This window comes from Centroberyx gerrardi, chromosome 24 (assembly GCF_048128805.1).
Source record: "Centroberyx gerrardi isolate f3 chromosome 24, fCenGer3.hap1.cur.20231027, whole genome shotgun sequence".
NCBI classification, from domain to species: Eukaryota; Metazoa; Chordata; class Actinopteri; order Beryciformes; family Berycidae; genus Centroberyx; species Centroberyx gerrardi.
In genome coordinates this window covers 6,731,558-6,757,887 of record NC_136020.1, presented here as the reverse complement: position 1 = coordinate 6,757,887, position 26,330 = coordinate 6,731,558, and the positions used below count along the sequence as shown (strand labels likewise).

The 26,330-nt window shown below is 44.8% G+C and overlaps 2 protein-coding genes across 2 annotated transcripts; one reads left to right on the top strand and one right to left on the bottom strand.

Annotated features, from left to right (window-relative positions):
* Positions 1–13,070: 13,070 nt before the first annotated feature.
* Positions 13,071–14,844, bottom strand: ascl1a (achaete-scute family bHLH transcription factor 1a). Its single transcript, XM_071920623.2, has 2 exons — positions 14,081–14,844; positions 13,071–13,966 (listed from the first exon to the last, which is right to left on the bottom strand). Exon 1 carries the CDS (start codon positions 14,692–14,694, stop codon positions 14,092–14,094), a length of 603 nt encoding a protein of 200 aa, XP_071776724.1. The 5' UTR covers positions 14,695–14,844; the 3' UTR covers positions 13,071–13,966; positions 14,081–14,091.
* A 3,417-nt stretch (positions 14,845–18,261) lies between these two features.
* On the top strand, positions 18,262–25,558 carry itfg2 (integrin alpha FG-GAP repeat containing 2). Its single transcript, XM_071920620.2, has 12 exons — positions 18,262–18,635; positions 19,144–19,239; positions 19,335–19,376; positions 19,471–19,648; positions 19,731–19,870; positions 20,199–20,353; positions 20,463–20,557; positions 20,730–20,783; positions 21,724–21,815; positions 21,901–22,018; positions 22,688–22,861; positions 25,390–25,558. The coding sequence occupies exons 1-12, from the start codon at positions 18,540–18,542 to the stop codon at positions 25,473–25,475; spliced, it is 1,326 nt and encodes a 441-aa protein (XP_071776721.1). The 5' UTR covers positions 18,262–18,539; the 3' UTR covers positions 25,476–25,558.
* Positions 25,559–26,330: the final 772 nt, after the last annotated feature.

Genomic DNA, 26,330 nt, shown 5'->3' with positions numbered 1-26,330 from the left:
GAGGCCGGTGCATGCTGCCAAATTCTGCACTGAAAAAGAGTATTTTTACTATGGTTGTACAGTATTCCCTATATTACAGCAGCATTATACCTTCTATGTCTTCAGTTATATTTGTAATATTGTGGGGCTTTGATATTACCGCTCTTTAAATTACCTGAGGCTCCCAGCAACATAAAGCATCACTGAAACATCTTTGATGCATAGAAATAAAATATTAGAATATGTCAAAACAGGCATACAATAACATTAAAAAAGTAGTATTCTTTCGGGAATTTCATATTCATAGGAAAAATATTTTTTGTGTACCCACACACACTGATAGTGCTCACCATTCCTATGGATGTGAACTTTGAACTTATATGCAGTTTTACAGTTATTACCAGGGATGTAGATCCTTATACTTTTATCTGCAGAATAGAGTTTAATTTAGCACCTTTATGATATACATTTATAATATACATTATAGTAACTAGTATGAAACTGATGTAAGTTATATGAGGATAGGGTCTTTTAAGGAAAAAAACATAGATGAATGCTTTACTCCAAATATAATTTATATTTTTTTATATTGGTGATTGTTTGCCTGATGATGATACCGCCTTTTTATTTAACACTACATCACCGGTTATTACTTTTACTTACGTTTTTTTCACTCTTACAATATCTAAAACCACATGTAAAACATGATGTGTAACTGTGGGCCTTTTGACTGGTATTCCACTCTGAAACCTCCACACCTCCTTCTACTGCACCTCCTACTGGCCTTCTGCAGTCCAGTGTTTTTTCCTGCAGCGTTCAACTGCCTGCTGTTCTGTTCTATTCCAGGGGGTTTATCAGATAAGATTTAGATCTTCACCTTTGATGTGGGCCTTTTCTAAACACCCCACAATACCTCATTCTATACTATTGTGAAATGATACGCTTGGCCTGGTTTATAGGTCCTCCTTTTGCATTCAGGCCTCTCACCTTCTTATCTCGCACCATGCTGAACCATACTTCATATTTTTTACGGCTTTGGTCAGCCTTTGTCTCATTCCATTGAGGCAATAGATTTACAGGATCATCACATTCGCCGTAAGAACTTAAACCCGAAACATCCCATAAACCTATTTCTCATAGGCCGGTTGTGCTGACACCAAGCTTGGTGCAGTTTGGAGCTCTGCTAACTGTGTTTATCTCTGTATGTGAATGCAGTTGCTCTAAATTCAGGCTCTTAATCACATATTTTCGGGCTGTATATGTGGGGCATGTTGCACTCTGACATTCTCTTGCTATTAAAAAGGGGGTCACCTCCTCTCCGCTGCTGAATGTGACCTTTGTTAGAGGAATTATGGGACACTTTATATATGTAATGATGAGCAGAAACAAAAGTCTGGGATTAAGCGGGAAGAAGAGCAACAAACAAGTGAACATGTAAAAAAATACAATAGACCCCTGTGTGTGTGTGTGTGTGTGTGTGTGTGTGTGTGTGTGTGTGTGTGTTTAGAAATTGCATGCGGCTCTGACACTGTTTGACTAGTGGGATATAGAAAGACTTTGTTGTGCAATCACCTACTAGTAAACTACATTGTCTGCTGTGTGTTTTATTCTAAATGTATGTATTTTATCACCAGTCTCTCTTTTTCAATCCTATTGGGTTTTTTCTCATGACCGTAGTAGAAAATATAAATCATACACAGATGAGTAGCAGTAGTTGGCAGACGAGCAGTCAGCGTGTTTTTCATCTGTCAGCTGCGGACGCTGAAAGTGATGTCCAAGTGTGTGTTAAATGAGTTGTGACCCAAGGCTGTTTGCAGTCTGCGGACCGGTGCATGAGCAGTGACTCCGCACAGAAAAGGAACAAAACAGAAAAACAAACGCCAGTGAAAGAGTGAACCTCCCTGCTCATCATCATCATGGCCCCATTCTTCCTCTCTCAATTGCTACTGAATCGCTTCGGTCTCATTACAGATTATGGCCTCAACAGAGTGACTCTCCCCTTTCTCTCGCCTTTCTCCACACAGTCCCTCTCTTGATTAACATTTTCTGCTAGGCTTCACACCAAAGGCACAACCTGTGTGCTTTAAAGGCAGGGTGAAAAAAAAGCCATCAAGCGCTGGAGTGGAATCAGATAAGGCTATCAGGCAGGAGGCTTTACTGCCACGGCTTTGTCCTGCTCCTCCACCCGCCTTCGCTTCCTCCCTCAATCTCTCACTCCACTGCACCTTTTGTCCAGCTGATTCCCTGACGGAGCGCTCCCCTCTGCCGCAGACCCCCCGATCTCCTCCAGCAGCACCGCTCTGCAGGCCCCACAGTGTGCGTGTGTGTGTGTGTGTGTGTGTGTGTGTGTGTGTGTTTGTGTGACAGCAGGACAGAGAGCAGCGGTGCAGAGACGCTGGGAGAACAAGCAAGGCTATGGTCATGGATGTGGCAGAGGTTAAACCCACTTAAACTTAGTTTACTCATCTGTTTATTTACAGAATAGAGTTTACCCACCAGGAAATAGTATTAAATTGATGTAAGTTATATGAAGATAGGGTCTTTTTCAGAAAATATTTATCATTTTTGCTTTTTGGTGGTTGTTTGCTTCATGATGATCACCAACCAGAAGTCATAGTTTACCCATCTTTTTATTAAACATTACATTATTGACTGTCTATGGTGAAGAAGACAGTAAGAGTCACAGTGAGGAAGCAGCAGCATGAGGAACAGCCATGACTCTACTACTGAACCTCAACTTCAGCCTGCCTTGTGCTAAAAGAGAGAAGGTGGCTCCATTCACTCTGTCACACAAGCTGTCGTGTCACTTTAGTAGATTGATCAGTGCACTCATCCGGTCAGTGTGTGAATGCGTGGGTGTGTGTGTGTCTTTTTGAAGCGGGGGTCTAAATCCCCGGCCGGTCCGAGGCCCGAGCGGCCGTGTGACTCCAGATCTCGCCGCAGCCCCTCTCATCATCATCAGATATTTGCAAACAGATGCGCGAAGCCGGCCCGCAGGTTTTTGATCAATCAAGCTTTAACAAGTCAAGTTGACTAGATGCGAATGTAACATTTTGCATGTGAAAGGACGGGGCCACGGAAGGCCTGGTTTTGATTAGGCCTAAGCAGATAAATGGCAGATTGAAACAGCCCCCTGCTATTGGGGAGAAGCCCCAGAGGTCCAGGGGTTTAAGTCCAGACTGATATCAACTCTGTTGCTTCTCTTTCTTCTCCCACCCAATGAATAGATCCATTATTCAGTAGACTCATTCTCATCTCCTGAATTGAAGTGGCAGCAGCTTAAAAAGCCCCCGTTTTCTGCCCCTGTTTCTCCGGTCTCTCTCCCTCCCAAATTTGCTTACTGAAATATTCATGGATGCGGTTAGATATCAGAGGCAATGGGCTGTTGGTGCTTGCTTTTCTACTTGTTGACCAGTCCAGGTGTATTTCCAATTTCTTACTCCTAGCAAGTATTATGGTACATTCATGCTGTAATCATTTACCTAAAGGCATCCTCTCACAGTAAATATCTTTATCCTGAAAAAGCAATATGAACTTCTCCAGCGTCTCTCTCTTCTCCTCTCTCTCTCTCTCTCTCTCTCTCTCTCTGTCTTAATAAAAAAAGACCAAGCAGCCAAGTGCCGCTCCCCCCCACCCCCCACAGCATGGCCAACTGGAAACCCCAGTGAACTGCATGCCCTGCATTGTCCCCCCTCCCTGACCCCAGCACTACCAGAAGAGAGAAACCCCGCTCAGTTAAAATCCACACCACCTACACACACACACACACACACACACACACAAGGCAGCCTAAGATCGTTACTCAAGCCGAACATCATTGTGTGCTGTACAGCATGCCATGTTAATGCATAGCAGCACAACAAACACACTGAAGACTGAAATCGTGTTAGTATGCAGTCAGAGCTGTGGACACCGCAGAGGCTTTCCTGCGGTGAAACTACAGAGTGCATATGGATTCGAGTCACTGTGGTGGTTTGTGTTTACCCTCTGCCTTCTTCTTCTTCTCTTCTCTTTGCAGTCGACTTCTTGGCAAAGTATTGCATTTTCAGTCAGGAGAAGCTGGCGGAGTACAAAAGAGCTTTTGAAGCAGTAAGTGAAAGGGGATTTAAAACCCTTTCTGTTCCCTTCGCTTTAGATATTCTCTCTCTCTCCCTCTCGCTCTCATTCGTTGTACTCCCTCACACAAGCATGAGGATGATGATGATGATGATGATGATGATGATGATGATCTTCCTTGCAGGTGGACAGCAATGGAGATGGCTATATCTCCTGCCTCCAGGTTCTACTAGCTCTTAAAACCATTATCCCTCCAGAACTGCTGTCTGATGAGGAAGAGATCTACGTCTACAGGGTATACTGTATACACACACACACACACACACACACACACACACACACACAGCTCTCACATAACCATAGCTAATCATCTGATCTCTCCTCAGATCCTGGAGATGGTGGATTTCAGGGTGACAGATGGGCTCACAGACCTGAGGCTCTTCGCTGTGATTGCGAGCCTGGCACAGAAAATAGCCACCATGGAGTAAGTAGCCCGGGTCACCAGCACACTAGCCCAACTCCTCACTTCACAATGAAGCCGGAAGACGTGTCACTGACCTCCCATAAATAAGAATAAGAGTGCGTGCGCAAGTTTGTTCCAGTGATTTCGGCGTCGTGTGGGGTTTTCTCTGATCCTCCTCCCCTTGAATGTTGAGATACACTACCAGTCAAAAGTTTGGACACAACTGATTGAATGTTCTGTGTTTTTCATTCTCTTAAAGCCATTTTGATCTAAAGGCTTCTGCTTAAATGCTTGAAATTTGTTTCTTAGACAAATATAAATGAAGTTGATCCTATGTATGAATTTCTTTCCAAAGCCTTTGCCTTTCCATCAAGGCAAAGGGTGGCTACTTTAAAGAATCCAAAATATAAGATAGTTTGGATTTGTTTAACACTTTTTTGGTCACTGCATAATTCCATTAGTGTTATTTCATAGTTTTGATGTCTTTACTATTATTATAAAATGTGAAAAATAGTAAAAATAAAGAAAAATGTGGTGTGTCCAGACTTTTGACTGGTAGTGCAGGTAACATGATTTTAGAGGTTAGAAGTTTGCATGTGATTTCAGCAGTGTGTTTGCATGTGCATGTGTGTGAGAGAAAGAGAGAGACACATATGTGCCCGCATATATATCCCATGATGCATAAAGCTCATATTTGTCATGACAGAGCTAAAGCTGTGTGTGTGTGTGTGTGTGTGTGTGTGTCATCCCTGGGCAGGCAGGAGACCATCACACTGATTAAAGTCTGGCTTGTCTTGCTACATTATACCCCATATGCCGCAGATTCCCACACACAGCGCCTTTCTCCTGCCCTGGGGTTTATTACTTCCTACAGGCTGAAGTGTGTGGAGCCAAGCCTACCCCGGAGGTCCGGGGGGGGTCAGGGCCTGCTCCCAAAGCCCGCGACCCACAGTGAGAGCTCCCTCTCAGCCGGGACAGGGCCAGGGTCATGGGTCCTCTGATTTACGGCCAGCCCATTGTGTTGTGTAGCAGAGGAGGCTCCTCATCTCCACTGCCTGTAGACTGGCTGCCCCGCTAGCAGAGAAAGACCAAGTCTGCTCTGTATAGAAGCAATCATGGTAATGATAATGAATGTCCAGCGTATTTCAGAAAACAGTCTCCTTTTCGTGATCCGAATACATGATAAGAAGACAGCAGATCCGGATTCATAACACCACGCCGAAAACAATAGCATCCTTCTCTCATCTCATCCCATCTGAACTACATTGATCCCGTTACCTGTACCAGCTAATCCTGTTGTCTGTAATCCCTAGCATAGAAATGAGCTGCAACAGTAGGAACGCAGTTAGCCTTTCTGATCAAGCAAGGCTTTGAAATCTGACCAGTGTGTGTATCCTAAAAAAACGGTCTGCCACTCCTTACCGGCATATATTTTTTTCTTCTTCCAATTTACCTCTTTCCTATTATACTCCCACTAATTGTACCCTTCCCCCTCTCCACCATGCACACCCCTCTATTCAACTTTAACTCTCTCTCTGTCTCTCTCTCTCTCTCTCTCATCTCTCTGGGTCCCTGTTGCCGCCTCCCTCTCACCCTCTGTGCGGTGGTGTGTTGGCCCTTGACTCAGCCCATCTGTCCCTGTATAGCATTGTGCCTGTGTGCTGCTCCCAGTCCGTCCACCTCACACAGCGCCGCATTCCCTTAGGGCAGGTCACATGATCTGCCAAGAAGCACATTGCCATACAGCAGCCAACAGGATTCCCGAACAGGACATCAGTGGAGCCGTCCCAGACAGGCTCATAATTTGCGGCTTTGTCGCCGCTATTCACTCTCATCCCTCAACGTGTGTGTGTGTTTGTAAAAATGCGTGTATGCAAGTGTGCATGAGAGTAACAGTAAATCCCCACGTTCCTGGAAATGCACTGGCCAGAATGAGTCAGCGAGTGAAGGAGCGCTTATTCAGTGTGTTGTAGGAAACATTAGACAGCAGAATCTAGACCCGCTCCCCTCTACATACACTGTCCGACCAAACATGTCCCTCCTCCTTTGCACTCCAGAGTTTCAATGCAGACATGCGTGTCTTCCCTCCCCCAGATTCTGAGTGGTGACACCGCAGCCCGCTCAAAAATACCCCAAAACAACTCTGAATTTCGTCTGTCACTAAAGGCAAACTGGGTCAGGATATGTTTGCGTCCCAACTCCCCCATCTCACTGTACCCCGGCCCCCCAGTGAGGAGACCGCCAAAATTTTTGGCATTACGTAAGCGAGAAGTCTGCTGCTTTGGCCACAGCGGGGTGCAAGAGGAGGGCCAACAAAAGAAAATGGGTTAGGCTGCTATTATCCTCCCCACAGTCCATCACCGGTCTCCTAGTCCCTCGTTTACGCTAGCCATTATCACGCCAGTGTCCTGAGCGCAGCAGCGTTTGGACTCTTTTGCTGCAAACCAAGTGCAATTAATGATCATTAGCTGCCCTGTCTCGCTTCATCCCCGTCAAGCCCCTGCCTGCACCCCGGTTGGAGGACGAGGGCCAATCACGGCACTGGGAGCACTCAGGCGTGTATTGCACTCGATGGCCTAGCACTCGGCCATTCTTCGGCCTAACAGGCCATTCAGCGGGCCGCGAGGAGGGGCTCATTAACACTGGGCGCTCGTTAGAGCAGGGACGACCGTCGCTGTGCCACACGCTGGACAGGAGAGGTCTGTCCCGACACAATCGGTTGTGTCTCCCTCTAATTATCCAAACGGACCTAGATTTTGTTGGTTAGCGAGCGGTCACATTGCACCAGAGCGTGCCCCAGTCCTGTACTCCTCCTCCCTTTGGCTCTCCCTCCGCTAAACCTCCCCGCTAACCCTGCTCACCCTGCCCCAGCACCCCCACACCGTCCCAAACCAGAGCAGTTTTATCCGTTACTGTGGCGGGATGTCCCCGTGTGCCCACGCATTGTTTGGCAGCTAGGCTACTGTGAGCAACCACAATGGGCTCAGAACACTTTACCATCACATCGCCCCAAACACAACATCGCACGGGACAGACCCGCCAAAAATCACCCGCCACAGCACCCACATTGACCTAACTCTGTCTGCTGCGGCCGACCTCTGTATTTACCAACACAAACAGATTTTGCACTGAAATTACATGTAACATGATTTATTGTGTGTTGCAATATGCCAGATTAGACCTGCTGGCCTTGGTCAGTAGTACAGTATTAATGGTACTATTTTGCTCTTGTTACAGTGAGTTTATGCGATCTCTAATCGGCAATATGGACTTCCGCTCTCTAGAAGTGAAGCTGTTCAAAGCTAAGGTAATGTCAAAGTAAATTTTTGTAAGATATTGCAGGCTAATGTATACAGCAAAGAATTAAAGTCACCATAACATGTTCATACTGTTGAAGCTTTTCAAATTTTCATAAATTGCACTCGATAAGCCCCATGCAGCATCAAATCAACTACATTTTTACGCCACAAACACTACCTCTCTCTCTTTCATGGCTCTGCGGGTATAATTACAATGAAATAAATACTGGTAAACACTTTGAAGAGCAATTCCAAAGCATGCTTTGTAAAGCTAGCTTTTTTTATGAGGGGCACTCAGTCCTCATGCATAGAAATGAAGGAAGCAAGCCAGAGAGAGAGAGAGAGAGAGAGAGAGAGAAAGAGAGAGAGAGGGGTGCTTTTCCCTTTTCATAGATTAGCACGGCCCTAATCTCATTAAAGTGCCCAGCGGTGAACATGCCGTCCACTCCGCCCAGCCCTGTAATCAGCCTGAGACACACTGCTCATCTCAGACGGACCGGGACTAGCCTACCAGCTGGCCCGCTCACAACCAGCCCCAGCCCTCATTCACACAAGGAGGCACTGAGCGACTGAAAGGCAGGAGGAACATGAAAGCCTGTGGCCATGGGTGTGGAAACTGAGCCCTGGCCAGGTAGGGGAGGCTTTGTAATTATAGAGCTGTTAGGGATAGGGTTGTTAACTGGAGAGGTTGGGGGGAGAAATGGGCTAATTGCCAGAGGGATTATCCCCCCCCCCCCCCCCCCCCCCTCCCCCAACAATTATTACCTAGAATGCATTAACTGTGCAAACAGGTGCACTCAAACAAGACTAGAAACAGGCCGAAGTAACCTGAGGCCGCCCTGAAAGGAACACACACACACACACACACACACACACAGAAGCACATACAATCATACACTCATACTTGCACACGCACATGCACACACACACACACAAACAACTGACAAGAAGTATTGGAGCCAGTGTTTCTTGTTTTAAATCTAAATACTTTTTATTTATTATTAATATGATGATTGCCCCCCCTGCAGCAACTGTTCCTGTTCCTCCTGGAGGAGCAACCAGGGGGCGCTGTGGCCCAGCAGGGCTTCATCAGCGCGGAGCAGCTGCTGGTGGAGCTGAAGGCCGGGGGAATCCACCTGGAGCAGGAGGCGGCCGTCAGACTGGAGCTCCAGCACATTCCCTCCCTGGACCTGCTGGACTTCCTGGCCTACCTGCCGCTCTTCATGCTCATCCACAAGTCTGTCATCGCCAACCCTCTGGACGACTACAGCAGCCTGGGACCTCATTAACTGCACTGTTTACCCCATCTGGCTTGATTATCAGCATTACCTTTACTGCCACTAACACTACCAGTACTGTAGTCTTGAGTAATAAGGCAATAGGCTTTCTGGAAAAGGTGTGATTTTAAAGTGAAGAGATTGAATCAGGGATTGTAGTAAATATTCACCTCACAGGCAAAGTTTATGTAATATTTAATGTGTTGATACTGTTGGGCATGTGGAACATTTCATAGAGCTGTGAAGTGCTGTCTATGGTCCTGAAATATTCTCAACTCCAGCCATTGTGGATGTTGTGTTTGACGGTTGAGCTCAAAGCGCACTTAAATCTTCCAAGACTTTCCGCTTCAATCCGGTAAATGAAGCTTCAAACGTTCGACTGAGCAGCGCTGCAAAGGCACAGCAGAACTATTGTATGAGGAAAAACTCTCAAACTTCTTTCCAAAATTGATCTGACACACTGTTTTGGGGGGTGGGGTTCATGTAGATTTGCTGATGCACCGACACATTGGATCACATTTATCACACTGGAGCAGAAAACAATGTTTGAACTAAGGTAGCAGCAGTATTTCTTATGTCTTTGGACAGAGACGTTGGACGTTGCCCAGTTTTATCCAACTTCATCAAGACGCAGATGAATGATACAATAAGATATTCAACTAATATAGTTTGTGCCATTGTTTTGCCTCAGCTTTGTCAATTAGATATGGCCATTCTCTCCTGCGGTTTGTGCACGCTTGACAGACTGCAGTAGAGGACGGCATAATGGGCTCTGACAGGCAGCAACCCAGGATTGTTCAGAGCAGCCTGTCCTATAAGCAGCATATGCTATCACTTAGAGCCCAGTAGGCAAAGGGAAAACTGTCATGCTGCATCCTGACTTTAAATCCGTTTTTAAAATTTACTCAGTATACGTACATGTACAGTGTCATGGTATTGTTGGTAAGAACCGAGACCGAGCAAGTTCAAAGGAAAGATAAGATATCTTATCTTTCCTTTGAACTTGCTCGGTTGTCAGATGAACATAGTTATCAGTGACCCTCCCACCTATCTTATCCTATTTTTTTCCTTTTCTTCTCTCAACTGCATCGTCTTCCTCGTTGGGAATGTCACAGCCAAGTAATTAGAATAAACCAAGAGCCTAATGAGGCAGTTGATGTACAATATATTCTGGTGCTAAACAGGTTGGGCAATTTTTTGTGCCTTTTAAGGCCTTAAAGATGATTTGCCTGATCTTCTTTTTCCCTCTTTTCAAGAAATTATTTCAGCAACTGTGAGATATAACACACCCCCAAACTCTAAATTAGTAGCTGAACATTATCCAAACAGGTTTGGAGGTCTTGAGAATGAAGATTTCTATTATAATTTTAAACATGAAATTTTGGGGCATTTTTCACAGCTACATATTGTGCATCATAACAAACTATATATTTGTGATATAGTTTTGTCATGGCCTCTAATTGAGAAATTGAACTGCAGATACCCATGAAGAGCGCTGTATGCTCATGCTGTCTCCACAGTGAATGGTATGCTATGTAATACTGTGATGCAGCGAGAATGAGCCCTAAATGGGCGTGTTTTCATGTGAGAGGGAGCCCCAACAAAAATCTCTCTTGGGCCGCCTCAAAATCCAGCCTTAGTTCAAACAGTACTTTCCCATTGAAAGTCTTTGACTGCCAATAGCCTTCTACATCAGAATAGCCCACTCAGACACAAATAGAATAAAATAGATTGCTTTATTTTGCGTCTATTGTAGCAACACCTGTTAGTGAATAAAGTCAGTTTTATGTTTTCTGCAGGTTTCAGTAAGCATCTCAGAATAATACAATCAACTAGCCTTGCAAGATTGCAATTTACTGAATAAATCAAAACTAAATAAATCAAACTACAGACTTAAGGCTATTTTGTTTATCGCAATGTCAAGGAATCACTTGTAGCCTTGCAGAGCATCAGTAAATGGGTCTACTTCTTCACAATAACTCTCATAGATGCCAACAGTGGTGCAAACAATAACAGACCTGGCTTTAATACACCTATTGGCAAACAATCATTAAACATAGGGAAGTACTGTCTAAATCAGGTTTGGGAAGCCCAAGAAAGATTTAGTTTGTGGCCCCTTCTCATATGAAAATACATCATTTTGATGGTCATTTTCACCGTGCCATAGCATCATGTAGCACAGAGGTTCTACAGCATTTCCATGGCTCAGACTGCTAAATATAAACACATTGGGCCACAGACACCCATTTGAAAAGATTTCATCCAGGAACCCCCAGTAGGAAGATTTTTAATGAGGAGACTATAGTGGTGAGAGTGAAACCTGTGATTAGAGCTGTCATTCTTATACATTCTCTAATAGGGATCATTTCTAGTGAATTACAGTGGAGTTAAAGTATTCCTCATTTTGCTAGGGCCCCCCTGAAACCCCTGCAAGGACCTCAGAGGGTCCATGAACCCTCCTTTGAGAACCACTGCAAAACCTGAACATACAGCCCTCTTCATGAGGTCTTGCTGTTTGTTTCCATCCATCAATCAAATGCTTCATCTTTGGTTTTCTGCAATTTAATTTGAGAATCTGGGGTCATGATGGAACTATATCACAAATTAAAAGCCATTCACAACATATAGCTGTGAAAAATAGCCAGACTTCATGCTTAACGTTAAAGTTACTTCTATCATTGCGTGAAAAAAGTGGAAAAACAAGATCAGCCAAATCATCACTGGTTCAACTTTAGCCAGATGCAGGGTTTTTTTTCCCCCTTTCCAACTGCGGATTGTTGTGTGTTGAGTCTCACGCTGCTGTCAGGAGGCACACGCCATCAGCCAATTCAACTCTGTGTCTCCACTCGACCACCATACAAGCCCCATTCACTCATTAGACCCAGACACGCGTCCGGCTGCAGCCTCGGCCCTACCTGTCAAACTTAGTTTTGCAGAAACACAAGCCAAGCCCTACCTCCGAATCTATTGATCGACAAATTGTAATCGTCTCATTGATATTCCGTCCATCTTTTAATTTAAAAGGCATTCTTAATGAACCCAAGATGCTTGACTTTTCACCAGTACAACAGTTTTTTTTATTATTATTATTATTTAAGTGTCACTTAAACTCGGAATTTACAATGAAAATGTATGATGAAAAAGTAAGACTAAGTACGTTTTTCCCAACTTTCAGCCTCAGTTTATTTGTGTGCACGAATTTAAACTCAGTTTACAATAAACTCAGTTTGCAATTTGTATGTGCTAAATAAGTATACATTACTACTAGACTGATGTAGTTTCAGTTATATGAGGACGAGGAGTTTTAACTTGAAAAAAATAAATTGATCTTTTTCTGAAAATAATTTTTAAAAAAAATTGGTTGTTTGCTTTATGATGACACCGACTGGAAGTCATAGTTTACCTTTTCATTTATTCCTTCGTCGCTGCTTGTGTGAATGAGCACGGCTGTCTGTGTTTTGTGTGCCTGACCTTTAAAAATTTGATTTCATAACTGCTGATGTTTGTTTCGATTGTCTTATGTTATGCAGGGATGTTAGAACAAACTGAGAAAGCTTGAACTTATACTTGTGCCACGAGATTTTACTTCTTGCGCTTGCGCACAACAGATTTCTTCTGTTGTAAGCACTGTCCAATATTAAGAAGAAAAAAAAAGAAAAGAGCAGGACAAAGGGGGCTTTGGTGAGGGACCTGTGAATTGGGCTTTATGAGCCACACTGTTGAATTTCAAAGGTGGAATAAGAAACATGCAACGTGCGTAAAATGTGCCAGATTGTGCGTAAAAGTTGTTTCCTTTGAACCAAACTACAGAAATGTCTTCCTCTTTTTCTATTAATGTCCCTCCCGCTGCATTCTCATCAGTGTGTATCTTGATGGGTGTTATCACATCTTTCATTCCCTCTTTATAGTGTCCATGTTACGAAATGTGACCCAAAGTGTCCTCCCATCCTTCTATTATACACAGAAATAACACATGGAACAGAAATCCTTAGGAAATCATTTTATTCTTGGACTAGAGTGTAGAAAATATGGTTATAAGACTTCTTTTTTCAACATCTGTTTATGTGAAGACAATATAGAGCTGGCAGTATAAAGAGACAATGCATCGCCATTGCGCTCTGTTTGGACAATAGCTGCATAACTTTTGATCATTGTGAACTTCATGACATGATACAATAACATGTTTTTTTGCTATTAAATAAGACACATTGGTGCTAGAATAAAAGTCTGGAGTGTCAAACCCCTTCTTGAAACCTCATGAACAGAATAGCCAGCTGCAGAGAATAATAGACTACACGTCTAAATAGGCAAGAGGTATAGAAGCAACTCAGCAATATATAGACAAAATATATACAAAAGGATGTGTACAAAACATCTATAAATCTCTTACATACAAAAATATCTTAATATATTTCAAAAAAAGCGTTTGATATAGAATTTTATAGAATAAATCCGCGACTTGGAAGCATTTTTCTGAATTAAACGTCTCAGAGGTTTATCAAAGGGTTGGTGTTCTTTGATTGGATTTAGCATAGTTGAAGAGCAACGTTTTAAATAATGTTTTTTTTTTTTATGTGCTGCGGTTGAGCATGAATTCACTTTAGGGTTTTTTGTTTGTTTTTCATGGGCAATGCACGGAAGCTTGGATTCCCACGCTGTCAGGAGACCCGTCTTCCTTAGTCCTTTGGCGCTGATCTCTGGCCTGATTTTCCCGAAGTTTTCAGGATGCAAGGCCGTGTCTGTCTGTCTGTCTGTCTGTCTGGGCGGCCCGGGCTGCGAGGACACCGGACCAAAACGCATATACAGTGCATCTTGTTCTTGAGGACAGCCAGCTTCCTCCCGGGACCATCCCAAGCGCGCGATAACAGTAGAAATGGAGTTGATCCATATTTCTGTGAGAAGAAGAAGAAGAAAAAGAAGAGTTACGCCACTGTTCAAGTTGTTCAGCCTTAATGATGGATAACAGTGTATGATGGTGACTTGGACAGCAGTATAGTGTTTCTTACCATATAGATGCTCAGAACCAGTTGGTGAAGTCTAGCAGCTCCTGCTCCTCGGGACTGAGGGGGTCGTAGGAGCCCTCGTCGGAGGAGTAGGACGACACCGGAGAGCCTGCCATGGAGTTCATGTCAGCGGAGTATCCCTGCGAGATGGTGGGCGACAGGACGCCGGACTGAAACGCCGCGCTCACCGCGTCGTGCTCGTCCAGGAGCTGCTGCAGCGCGCGGATGTACTCCACGGCCGAGCGCAGCGTCTCCACTTTGCTCATCTTCTTGTTGGCGGCGCCGTTGGGGACGTGCTCCCGCAGGGTGGCGAACCCGTTGTTGACCAGCTTCACCCGGTTGCGCTCCCTCTCGTTCCGCCGGGCCACGGCGTGCGGCTGCTGCTGCGGCAGAGTGTAGCCGAAGCCCGCAAAGTTCAGCCGCCGCTTGCACCGCAGCAGCTCCGGCGAGGAGGAGCGCTGCCTCTTGGGCTGCTTGGACGCCGACTTGCCGCTGCCCTGGCTGCTGCTGGACGGGCTCAGCTGGATGCTCTGCGCCGCTGCGGCGGCAAAGAAACAGGCGGGCGGCATCAGCTGCTGCTGGCTGACATTAATTTCCATCTTTGCGGTGAAGTCCATTCCCAGGAAAAAAAAAAAAAACTTATAGAGAATCACCAAGTCTGGAGGAGTTGTATAGCCTAGGTTAGCGGTGCGTCCCGCTCGTGCCGTTCACGTGGTGTGGCCGCTTCACGCGCACTTCAGCCTCGTTTCAATGGGGGCAGTCCGCTGGGCTGCTGCCTCGCGCGCTCCTCAAAGCTGCACTGAGTCCTCGAGGAAAGCCACTACTGCTTTTCAATACGTTTGGATGGGGGGCTGGCCACGCCCTCCTGTCGCGTGGGTTCACCTTGGGCTCCTGCGCCGGTGCCGGTGCGTTGCGCGCGCCGGACGCGTGCCACTTGAAGCACTAAACAAACAGTCACTGGTGAGTTTTTTTCTTTTTTTCTATCATGGGCGTCAATTAGGTATGGCACACTAAAAAGGACGGTTGATTTCAACACAGCCGCGTGCCCGGTCTGGGACAGTTACTTATGTTAACAACATTCAATATGTGTTGACATTAACAAATGGGTTGAAAAGTACCACAAGTTCGTGTTGTCCCAAACCAGGCTTGTGTTCAAAATAACACAACTTAAAGAGTGCAGGGGATTTAATTGGGTTTGGCAAAGTAAGCAGTCCAAATATGTTCATGTAGTTTTTACCATTAGGTATAACGGAGAGCAAAGACCAAGAAAAACTGCCAAAAGTCTATTTTGAAGCCATATCTTAAAAATGTATATAATTGACCAAATGATAATATCTTGTCAGTCATCAGTCACTTCACTTTGTGTCCCCTATTTATACAAACGTTATAAAGTTATGGTGGTATCATGTATGGAGTTCTCACCCACTTGGGGTTTTATTGAATTGACGTTATTGAGAGTGGCCGATGAAAGGAAATGAGTTCACACATTCAGTTTAAAACTCTCCATTCAACAAGTGAAACCAAAGGCGCGTCATCCGAGTAGCTTTCACTGTATTTGAAAGAAATGAAAGTGTTTCTGCTGTAACAGATTTCAGAGAACAGATGATGGATTACTTACGAGTTTTTACGTTGGAAAAGAAAACTTCCACTATTACAGTATCCAATTCTGTGGGTAATTTGGCTATAGCGTATTATTTGGCGAATGGAAGGAATGAAAAATGAGACGTTCATTATTTTAAACGAGAAATTAAATATCGTTTTTTTTTTCTTTATTATTATTATTATTATTTCCCCAGCTTGTCTTCTGGACCAAAGTGTGGTGCTGAAAGACAGCTCTCTCTGCAAAGCGAACCATCCCGATTTATTAGTATAAGTTCTCATAAAACTCAGTTACTTGAGGCATTAGGGTCCGCGTTTACTCTTGGATGTCTCAAATATAGTCGAGTTTATTGTTAACACTACAGACGCGTCTCAATGCTTCTCATTTGAGGGACCATTGTGCGGCAGGGGCGAATTTTCCACTTTCATTAGAGCAGATCATCGGCATCGCAGAGGCGGAACGGAGGGCTGAAATGCGCGGAGGGGCCCTAAGAAGCGTTCGGAGGAGGCTTTGTGTATGATTTGATACACCCGATATGGTTACAGTAGCCTCGGCGCGGTGTATCCCGTCGATTATTGTTTCTTTGAAAAGTGAGCATAATAAAACATGTCTTTCACTCGGAACAAAACCAAGCCCGTAATACGCTGCGCAATGAATTACTCTCTCTCTCTCTCTCTCTCTCTCTCTGTGTGTGTGTGTGTGTGTGTGTGTGTGTGTGTGTGTGTGTGTGTGTGTTTGTACTTTCTGTGTGTGTGATGTGTAATGATTTGTGTGTGCATGCGCAATGGATTTCTCTCTCTTTCTCTCTCTCTACATATATATGTATATATATGTGCGCGTGCGTGTGTAGGCGCGTGCGCGTTGTCCAGGAGGGGTCGTTGTAATAAACTGTGCAATTTTTCTGCGTTGGCAGCGGCATTCAAAATCAAGCTTGCATTGAGGAACCCCCCAGCCCCCACCAATACTTTTTCTTTTCTTTTCCTCCCCCCTTTTTTCTTTTTTTTTTTCTTTTTTTGGAGCCCAGCAAGAGAGTTTAGAAAAGAAGCGTGGGTTCTATTCAGCCTCCCCCTGCAGCCCTTTGCCATCGCCAGGCTTTCTGAAACCTATCCATGCCCTGTCAGTGCGCTTCCAGAGTCCAATTAGCGCTTTGTAAAGACTTTCTCTCTGCTGCGCTCTTCCAGAGGCAGGGAGGGCGCTCACTTTACTTGAGGGGGTTTCCAGTCATAGCTAAGTGTAATAATTAATATGACATCTGGGCGCCCGAGTTCCCATTCAACCGCTTTCTATCTTTTTCTCTTTCTCTTTTTCTTTTTTTTATGGAGTTCGCTGGGAGATAATAAAAACAAAAAACTCGTAAGCACCCGTTATAATCCCCGTGTGTGATGTAAGGGATTATCTTCCAATTTGTGAGCTATTAAAAATAAATTGGTTTACTTACAGAGTGGCTATTGTTTATTTTCTGCAGGTGCGTTATACTATCTAAGGCAATGGACAGAAAATGATCAAAAGACGTAGGTTTAGGCTAAGACTATTTTAACGCAGCTCCCCTTGCAAGTTAACAGAATTTTCAAAAACATCTGGGCAAAAAGTTAGTTAAATGGAAAGCAAAGGGAAAGGCAACATCAAGAGAATTAGACATTTGGGTGAATCAGTGAAAGTGTCTAATAAAGTACATTTTGTTGTACTCATCGAATTATAGATCAGGTGTTGGTTTGTACTTATTGCAGTGGAATTGTGCATCATTATAACTGAAAAGATATCACAAAAACAAACGGAGGGGGAGCGTCCAGGGTTCAGCACAAACTCTGTCAGGGGTCTAAAGTTGCAACTTGGCCTGGTTAGGCCAAGTTTGAAAGAGTGAACACTGGAACAGCTGGCTGCGAAAAGCATATAGGCCTACCCTATATTGTTATATTCCCATCGTGATTTAAAGTGTGTCTGTGGTACTCTGTGCAGTTTACAGTGACCTTGTCGCACTTTGTTATTTGTATCTCCTATAATATTCCTGTAATATTCCTATAGGGACTTTCTGTGATATTTGTTTTGTAGGCTGTTATAATTATATTAAAGGATTACTGTTTTGTTTGTTTTTTCGTGAGAGTGGTTTTCATCCAGAAACATAAAGCCTATCAGAGTGCAAAGGGAGTAGTCATCATGATAACCACCAATTCCCTCTTGCCTGTTATTATCCTGCCGGATAAGCCTGAGTGAAATGAAAAGTTGTGATAGTACATCGCCCTCTAGAGGAGAGCGGCGACACAGCGCTGACAGTAAAGTTGTGTGCGTTTGTCTGCACCTACACCTTGCTACCACTTGATGGCGCTATTTCCCCGCTGATTTGAGATACCATATAATTGCCTCAATCAAACCTGAAACGTCAGACAGTTGCTCAGTTGTCCTAACTTACAGCCACAGTGTACTCCTAACCTACAGGTTATTGCCTATCTGGCCTTCGTACACTAACAAGTCAAAATGAGCCACACTACGTTGTTGTAGAGGCAATTCATAATGCGAAAAGATAAACAGACATTGTCTAGACTGAGCTTCCGTACTTTTCACGTCACGTGTTTTTGTTTACCAGGAAAAAGAAGCGTGTTCACTACAATCTGACGAGTCTTGTTTCTTTAGGGCCAACTCATTTAGCAAATGTCTATCTGTTTGGAAAATAAAATTTGGGACTTTTAAGTAATGTAGCAAAGAAGCTTTTAGAAACCTGGCAGGTGACGACAGCGCTGCGCAAGTTCAGCAAACTTTATCTTCTCTGACATGGAGAACTATCAGCTTATCAACAACCGTGGCTAATGGGAGCTGTTACCAAAATATATAGGTGACTAACTTTAGCGGTTTTAAATCTCAGTAGCTATGCGGTCCCTGAATTATGTGCAGCGTGTCAGCCTGGATTTCACAGGAACTCTGTTTCCTCATGCAATTTGCCTCGGAGATGCAGACAATGACTCGGTAAGGTAATTGTTGGCTTTTGGGTTGATGTGTTCACAATACGATATGTGCCGTTATCTCATGACCAAGCAACACTTAGGCTACTTAATAAAAAATTAAACTGTTAGAAGTGGTTTCCCCTGTTATTCCCGCAATCTTCTTCCCCATAATACACATTTACAAGCGGTAGCGAGCTGCGTGAACCAATTATAAAAGTTGAGATATTTTTAGAATAAAGCACTGTTTGGTGGATTATCTATATGCCGAAATTGCCAGAAGACCCTAATAATTGGTAAAAGTTGACAAAATACATTCTGTCAGGTATGCATCTCTGCGAAACAGCAAGACAACGTTAAACTGTGAGGTTTGTGAATGGAGTTTGGCGTCACGGACTCTCCATACAAGAAATAACGGCACGTATTGGGGCTAACTAGTTGCTTTCCTACTTGTTGTCGTGTACTGCATTTCTAGTAAGCTAGAATACTATCCAACCCTTCTCAAACGTGCTTTCTGTCTCCGCTCATTGTAGCTGAACGAGCTGATTGTGGGTGACACCAGTGGAAAGCTGCTTATATACAAGAATGATGACTCCAAACCCTGGATAACAAGAACATGTGTGGGCATGGTCAGTACAGTAGCCAGAGGAGTGGAAAAAGGTTGATGATTGTACACAGTGAATATGTTTTCCTTACTCATTTGTAATTTGTCTTGGTGTCCCAGCTGACCTGTGTTGCAGTTGGAGACGTCTGCAACAAAGGGAGGGTGAGTTCATGAAAGCCTAATAAGACACTAACACATATTATGAATATCTTGGTGTTGTTGGAATATTAATTTCCTGTGTTTTCCTGCTTGTCAGAACTTTGTGGTAGCTGTGGGTGCAGAGGGTTGGTTCCACCTGTTTGACCTGACAGCAGCCGCTGCAGGCAAGGCAGATTCATCCAGCCAGCATGAAGGCCTGTTCTCCGACGACCAGAAGCCCTGCTTCACTCAGCACATTCCCGCCAACACCAAAGTCATCCTCATTAGTGATATTGGTAAATTCATCATTACTATACATTATGTGTAGGTCCAGTTTATTGTTCTGGTGATTTTAGCTGAGTGTGTGCATTCTTGCAGATGGTGATGGCCGCAGTGAGCTGGTGGTGGGATACACAGACCGTGTGGTGCGAGCTTTCCGCTGGGAGGAGAACTCTGAGGCTTCAGACCTGGGATCTGGACAGCTGGTCCTGCTCAAGAAATGGCTTCTGGAGGGACAGGTACTGCTGGCTATCAGTTCAACACACGTTCATCTTAGCATCCCCTGTAATTGATGCTAGATACCATTGGCCATCAGCTGTGAGGGGGTTATACTGTACGTTTGCACCTTACAGTACCACATCAATTTGAGTCGTGAGCAGATGCATAATTCTGTTTCACACACACCAGAATCCACTTTAATCACAGCAGAAATAGATGGAGGTTGAAAATGCTGGATAACATTACCAACATCACCCTGATGAAGGCTTTGGTAGTCACAATGCGCACAAGCTTATTGACTCATTCCACACAATCAAACCCCAGTGTGTGATGATGTCCCCGGTGCAGGTGGACAGTCTGTCCGTGAACCCAGGTCCGGAGGGTTTACCAGAGCTGATGGTGTCCCAGCCAGGCTGCGGCTACGCTATCCTGCTGTGCTCCTGGACACAGCAGGGCTCCACCGGCCCTGGATCTGCAGAAGAGGCCCCCGCCACTCCTGGGAGGTACACATCGTCATGATAGAGTCGTTTTACACATAGTGCAACTGTGCTTTGGCCTCAAAGTGTCAGAAAAGATTGTTATTTTAATCATGTGATGTGATGTTTCTCTCAGTGAGGGGCCTTCCAGAGATGTAATTCTCCACCTGACCACCGGGCGGATACACAACAAGAACGTCTCCACTCATCTCATTGGCAGCATAAGCAGAGGTACCAAACAATGTGAACCATGTACCAGTTAGTGGATTGGTTTACCATTAGAATTGACCACACTTTTTATAAATAACTCATATGTTATATTACACAAATAAAGGTCTAACCATAATCTGGACTCAAAGATTTTGTTGATACATTTTGACTGATGATATCTTTTTCTCCATAGGCTCAAAAGATGAATCTTCTAAATGTGGCCTGTTTGCCCTCTGCACTCTAGATGGTGAGTCAGAAATGTTGAACGCATTCAAACGATCTCTTCACACAAGAGGATGTGTAACGATTAATCTAAATTGACATTGCTACATATTTGTATAACATGTAATGCAAGTTAGTGAGAGCTCTACGACTTGTGATCCCCTTGCTACATTAGTGGTAATAATGCGTAATGAGCACCAGAGGTGGAATGCTAAATCCTACAGCATGTGAAGGCGGCCATTAGCCGCTGTAAGGTGCCTTCCTGCCGGGAGCTGATACTGGCTAACAGCTCTCAGAGCAGCTGGAGAGTCCATCAATATTTAAAGAAGAGGGGAGCCAATGGGATTATCATCGCTGAAGACTCACAGCTGCCAGTCACACTCATAATCACTCTCTTCTAGACACCTTGACGTGCCTTTAGCAATTACTGTAGCGTTAGAGTGCATGGAAATGCGGAGGAAACAGTAAGAGAAATGTAAACCGGCTGTATTTCAGCTATGTTCTTAAAACCTTGACAGGAAAATCAGTGATTATTTGGCAAGGAAACTACAGTGGGGAACTCCTCTGAGAAGCATTGATTTTCTAAGTCTTGGTCTTGGTGTAGAGACGGGGCTGAACTGAGGGTTCATTTCATTTCATTCTGCTCTGCCCATGCCCTTTCCTTGAACTCATATTGGTTGTTCTGATGGATTTCTGCCATCTCATTGTTACTCTTTCCCGATGAAATGTCAGACCCAGCTCCATCACAGAAACCTTGCGCTTAAATTATTCCTTCTGTTGGAGGAGCCATTAAATGCCAACATCTGTGATACAGCGTGCTCTTCACAAAGTCCTTTTTAAAAAGTGCCAGAGGATTTGTTGATTTATTCTTTATTTCTCACAGCAGTAGTGTGTGTAGGTTTACTTATGTTTGTTGTTTGGAGTATTCAGCACCATCATTTCCCACATCTCTTTGCATGTCGAAGGAACCCTGAAGCTGATGGACAGTTCGGAGCAGCTGCTGTGGTCGGTCCAGGTGGATCACCAGCTCTTTGCCCTGCAGAAGCTGGACGTCACTGTGAGTTTATGTATTTATGCCTCCATTAAAGTGGGAAAGTTTCATTAGGTTTGAGCCTCATGTATGCGTGTGTGTTTGCCTCCAGGGAGACGGCCGAGAAGAGGTGGTAGCATGTGCCTGGGACGGTCAAACCTACATCATCGACCACAACCGCATGGTGGTGCGGTTCCAGTTCGATGAGAATGTCAACGCCTTCTGTGCAGGTGAGAGACCTCGTATTTGGCCCCAAATCAGCTTATTTGTCAGGTCATTTGCTCCTGTACGCTTCACTCCTGCATACACTTTGGATGATATTAATCCGTGCATGTCTAGAATTCCAAACATGCACACAGCTCATGACACCAGTAGATGGCAACATTGAGCTTCAGTCTCCTCCAGTCATCGCTCTCCCTCCTGTTTACTCTTTGTGTCTTTGTCCTCTCAAATCTTTCCTTCAGTGTTTGAACAAGCCCCATCTTCTTTGAGAGAGCTAATATGACACGCACAGTAATAAGTGGATTACAAAAAGCGACAAGAGCGGCTGTTTGATCCGCCTCACTTCATCCTCAGACCCTGTTGGGGTTTGATTTTCTTCGCAGCCACGGAGCGCGTGTGGAAACAGTCGGCCGCTCCGCCCGCTCTGTGTGATCATTAAGGCACATTAGATAGGTTTCTCTGTTGTTTGTGTGGAGGCTGGCTCTGCCACACATTAGCAGCCCAGGCACCACAGGGGTTTGCTGATGTGTTCATTGGGATGCACATGTCATGTTCTATCACAACGCTGCATGCCACACATTACCTTTTAATATATCAGATTACTTCAACGTGGCTGAATTGCAAGTCAAAGAATAGTTCATACTGTAACCATGTGAATTGTGGGTTTTGTGGTGCAGGGCAGTACACCTGCAAGGAGGGCAAGAACAGCCCCTGCCTGGTGTACGTCAGCTTCAACCACAAGATCTACGTCTACTGGAGGGTGGAGCTGGAGCGCATGGAGCCCACCAACCTGCTGCGCGTCCTGGAGGAGCGGCCCGAGTTCAAGAGCCGGCTGAGGCAGCTGGGAGTCGGTGAGATCGCCACACCAACACACCTCGAGGCAGCTAGTTATGCTCTTACATCATTTCCAGTGTATCATCCCAGCCTAGTCCCAGACAAAATCGTTTAACCAAAAACTCAGGAAAGCTAATGCGATACAGGTAACACCTCAGAGTCAGTAATGAGAAGGCTGATTCTGTTCAGATTAGAGCCTCCTCTTTTTAAAATCACACAGGCATGTGTGGTGTTTGTTGATCTTGTTTGGCAATGCAAGTAGTAAGCGGATTAGAGGCCAACTCTCACTGTTTGCATTCAAATTATTTGCCAACCAGTTAGTCATAACACTCAGACCCTGACTGGAATACTAGTGGAATACTATCCCCCCCCACTAGACCTCACTGTTAAAGAGATCCTTCTTGCTGGCAAAGCTCTATTGTCCGTCCTCTCCTTAACAAATTAACCACACACACACACACACACATACAGCGCTCTGTATAGGAAGAGTTCAGAGGAGAAACTCATTCAGACGGCCTCACACAAACTGCTGTCCTCTCTCCATTCAAATGTATGTAAATCTGGAGCTTGTTAGTCAAAAAAAGGGCTGAAAAGATTGAAGTATTTTTAGAGGGGCTGTAATCCACAAGCACAGTCTTCTGAAGCCTGGTATACCACTCACAAACTCTCTCTGTCTCTCTCTCTTCTCTCTCTCTCTCTCTCTCTCTCTCTCTCTCTCTCTCTCTCTCTCTCTCTCTCTCTCTCTCTCTCTCTCTCTTTCTTTACCCTCTCTATCTTAGGAGGGTTGTGTCTCTGCTGTCTAAGGGTTTTCCAAATACAAATCCTCCTGACAAAACACAATGTTTTACTAGCTCAATAACTTGGTTAATCAATATGCATGCCTACAGTGGTAATAATATGCTGTTAGCTTAATGTCCTTTGGTAGAACATTAACCCTGCCTCTGTGTCTCAGTACCTTTATATACGGCATGTCTTTACCAGATACTTGCCCATTTTAGATCCAGCATATAATATACTCCAGTAGAGGAGAGACGGTGCCTGAATCTGACCAGACTACAAATGGAGCTGCGCTATTTGGTCTGCATGGATGACCAGCTAGTCAACCGCTTCATGTCAGACTGCACTGTGAAAAGGGTGGAAACCTATTTAGCGAGGGAAATAATTAAATCCGCGGACACACAAACACATTAGCCGGACTTGCCGGAGCATCGCGGGCCAACAGCTAACCGCGCCGAAAATGCAGGCTCCAGCTGATTTTTGAACCCCAGCACTGGCCCGGCGTAGCGTCCTGCCACTTGTGTTAATAATTCAACCCCTGGGCCTGTTGTGTTTCTCGTGACTATGGTTTCATGGGCTCGTTACCTAACCCACTGTGGAATATCACTGATGTGGAAGCCCAGGGACGAGGAAAGAGAGAGGCGGAGAGGAGGGTGGCAGAAGAGAAGAGAGAACTGAGCAGTTATAATAGTGAAAAAATGTGTCTGATCTGGTGGGGGTGGGGGAGGGGATGTTTGGCTTTGCCCTGTTACCCATTTTCGGCTTATAGCGAGGCTATAACCCTGCTGGCGTGGGTTTTACACTGTAAACTAGCTGTCAGCGTCTTAGTGGTTCCACACAAACCGCATTCAAGTCAAATCTCAGCCCATCCTTCACACAACCAAAGTAGCATCTAAAACGATGAGGCAAAATATAGCTTCAGGTACATTTTATTGCATATGCAGTTTCACTAAAATGTCTGTAAATGCATCGAATGGCAACCACTAAAAGTAAAAATGGGAAAGGAAATGAATCAGCTCTCTGCGTGATTGTGTGATTGTTGCTTCTGATTTCTGGCAGCAGAGAATGAGGTGTTGGTATCACAGAGTGAGGTGTTGGTATCACAGAATGAGGCACTGGCAGCACAGCATAGGAACAGTATAAGGGAGCCAAGTATTGCAAGGCAAGAAGCGCTGTGTGACGACACGTTTTGTTTTTCGCGGTGACCTTTTCACTCAAGCCTGGGAAACCGTGTGAGCAGCCAAGCAACACCGCTGCTTTTACTGCAAAACAGAAGATAATTAGGTGGGTGCTATATGGATTAGACTGTTTTACAGCTGTCCATTTGTACGCTTATTGTAAGGTTCACAAATCACCATGTCCTCTTTTAATTCCTTTTGATTAAATGTCCCTTTTTTAACGCACTTTCATCGAGGACAGGCTAAATTATGCATGCCATTACTGCGCGGCAAAGGCAATTTGCATTGCTTACCCAGGTAGTCGGAGAGAGCGGACAGTGTTGTGAAGACTTTTTAAGCCCTAATGCTAATGCTCCCTCCAAATGGACACAGGTAAGGAAGAGAGCAGTGGAGCTCCTACCCAATCTCTTTTCTAATTTGTCATATATATATTTAGCACTCATCTGTTTTTTTTCTAGCTCCCACTCAGCCACTAAGCGTAGATTAGAAGCTTCAGCTGTTTGTTGAGAAGCCTCAGTAGGATTTGCCAGCTCACACACTAAGTGCCCCATGTCAAAGGTCATTGCCACATTTGCGCTTTTTCCCCACAGATGCTGAAGACACGGCAGCGCAGAGAGAATTGGTGGCAGATTTACTCTACAAGGATGCACAGCCGAAACACACTGACACACATTAACTTATTGCTGTTTGTTCTCTGTTTCCCCGTGCCTGTCAACGATGTAAATAATACACTGTTAATAAAGACTGAATCGCCGTCTCTCCTGTTGTTGGCCTTGTTATTTGTGTTACCTGTCAGGTTCAGGTTTCTAATCTGCCATCTACCTGCTGTAATCTCAGCTCTACCGGCAGTCGCTGTCATTGGTATTCTATCCGCCTGGGTTGCTTTTAACAAGGCTGAAAGAGAGCAGGAGAGACAATGCTGAGGAAATGTTATATTGTTTAACCTGCTATTTTCACTGGTTGTTGTGAATGTGAATTTCTGCGTGAGGAGGATCAATAGAGGGCTTGGCATAATGCTGCTGTCAGACGGCGCTGACAGCCTGATGAAAAGAGCTCGACGAACAAACAGCAGTGCCTTCTTTTCTTTTGATCACGGGTAAATTTGTCAGATTCTTCCCTGCCACTTGGTTTATTACGAATGCATCCTCCGAAAGATATGGAGTGCCAGTCATATTACATAATACAGCGTTTGTTACATAATGAGACCTGCGTGGCACCAAGACGGTAGTACTGTTTGTCAGCCGCACGCAGCGAAGCGCCTGCAGGGTGTGAGCGTCTGCAGGATGGCTAGCCTGGAACTATTGCGGGAATCACCCACTGTTCCCAATGGGAGGATCCTATAACCACCTGCGTAGACCGCCTCTCTATTTCTCATGTAATATAAATGAGGTGTGTGTGTGTGTGTGTGTGTGGGTCTCTGTGTTTGTGTGCCTGCAGGCTCAGGTGTCCCGGTAGGCCAGAGCCTCTCATGTCTCCTGTGTTTCTGCCCTTTAGAGACGTGCCAAGGGAAGGCTTTGTCTGCAGGACAGAC

Coding starts and splice junctions, on each gene's coding strand:
- ascl1a (XM_071920623.2), bottom strand. CDS start 14,694: ATGGACTTCACCGCAAAGATGGAAATTAATGTCAGCCAGCAGCAGCTG.
- itfg2 (XM_071920620.2), top strand. CDS start 18,540: ATGCGGTCCCTGAATTATGTGCAGCGTGTCAGCCTGGATTTCACAGGA. Junction 19,240..19,334: donor CAAGAACATGTGTGGGCATG/GTCAGTACAGTA, acceptor TTGGTGTCCCAG/CTGACCTGTGTTGCAGTTGG. Junction 19,649..19,730: donor CATCCTCATTAGTGATATTG/GTAAATTCATCA, acceptor GCATTCTTGCAG/ATGGTGATGGCCGCAGTGAG.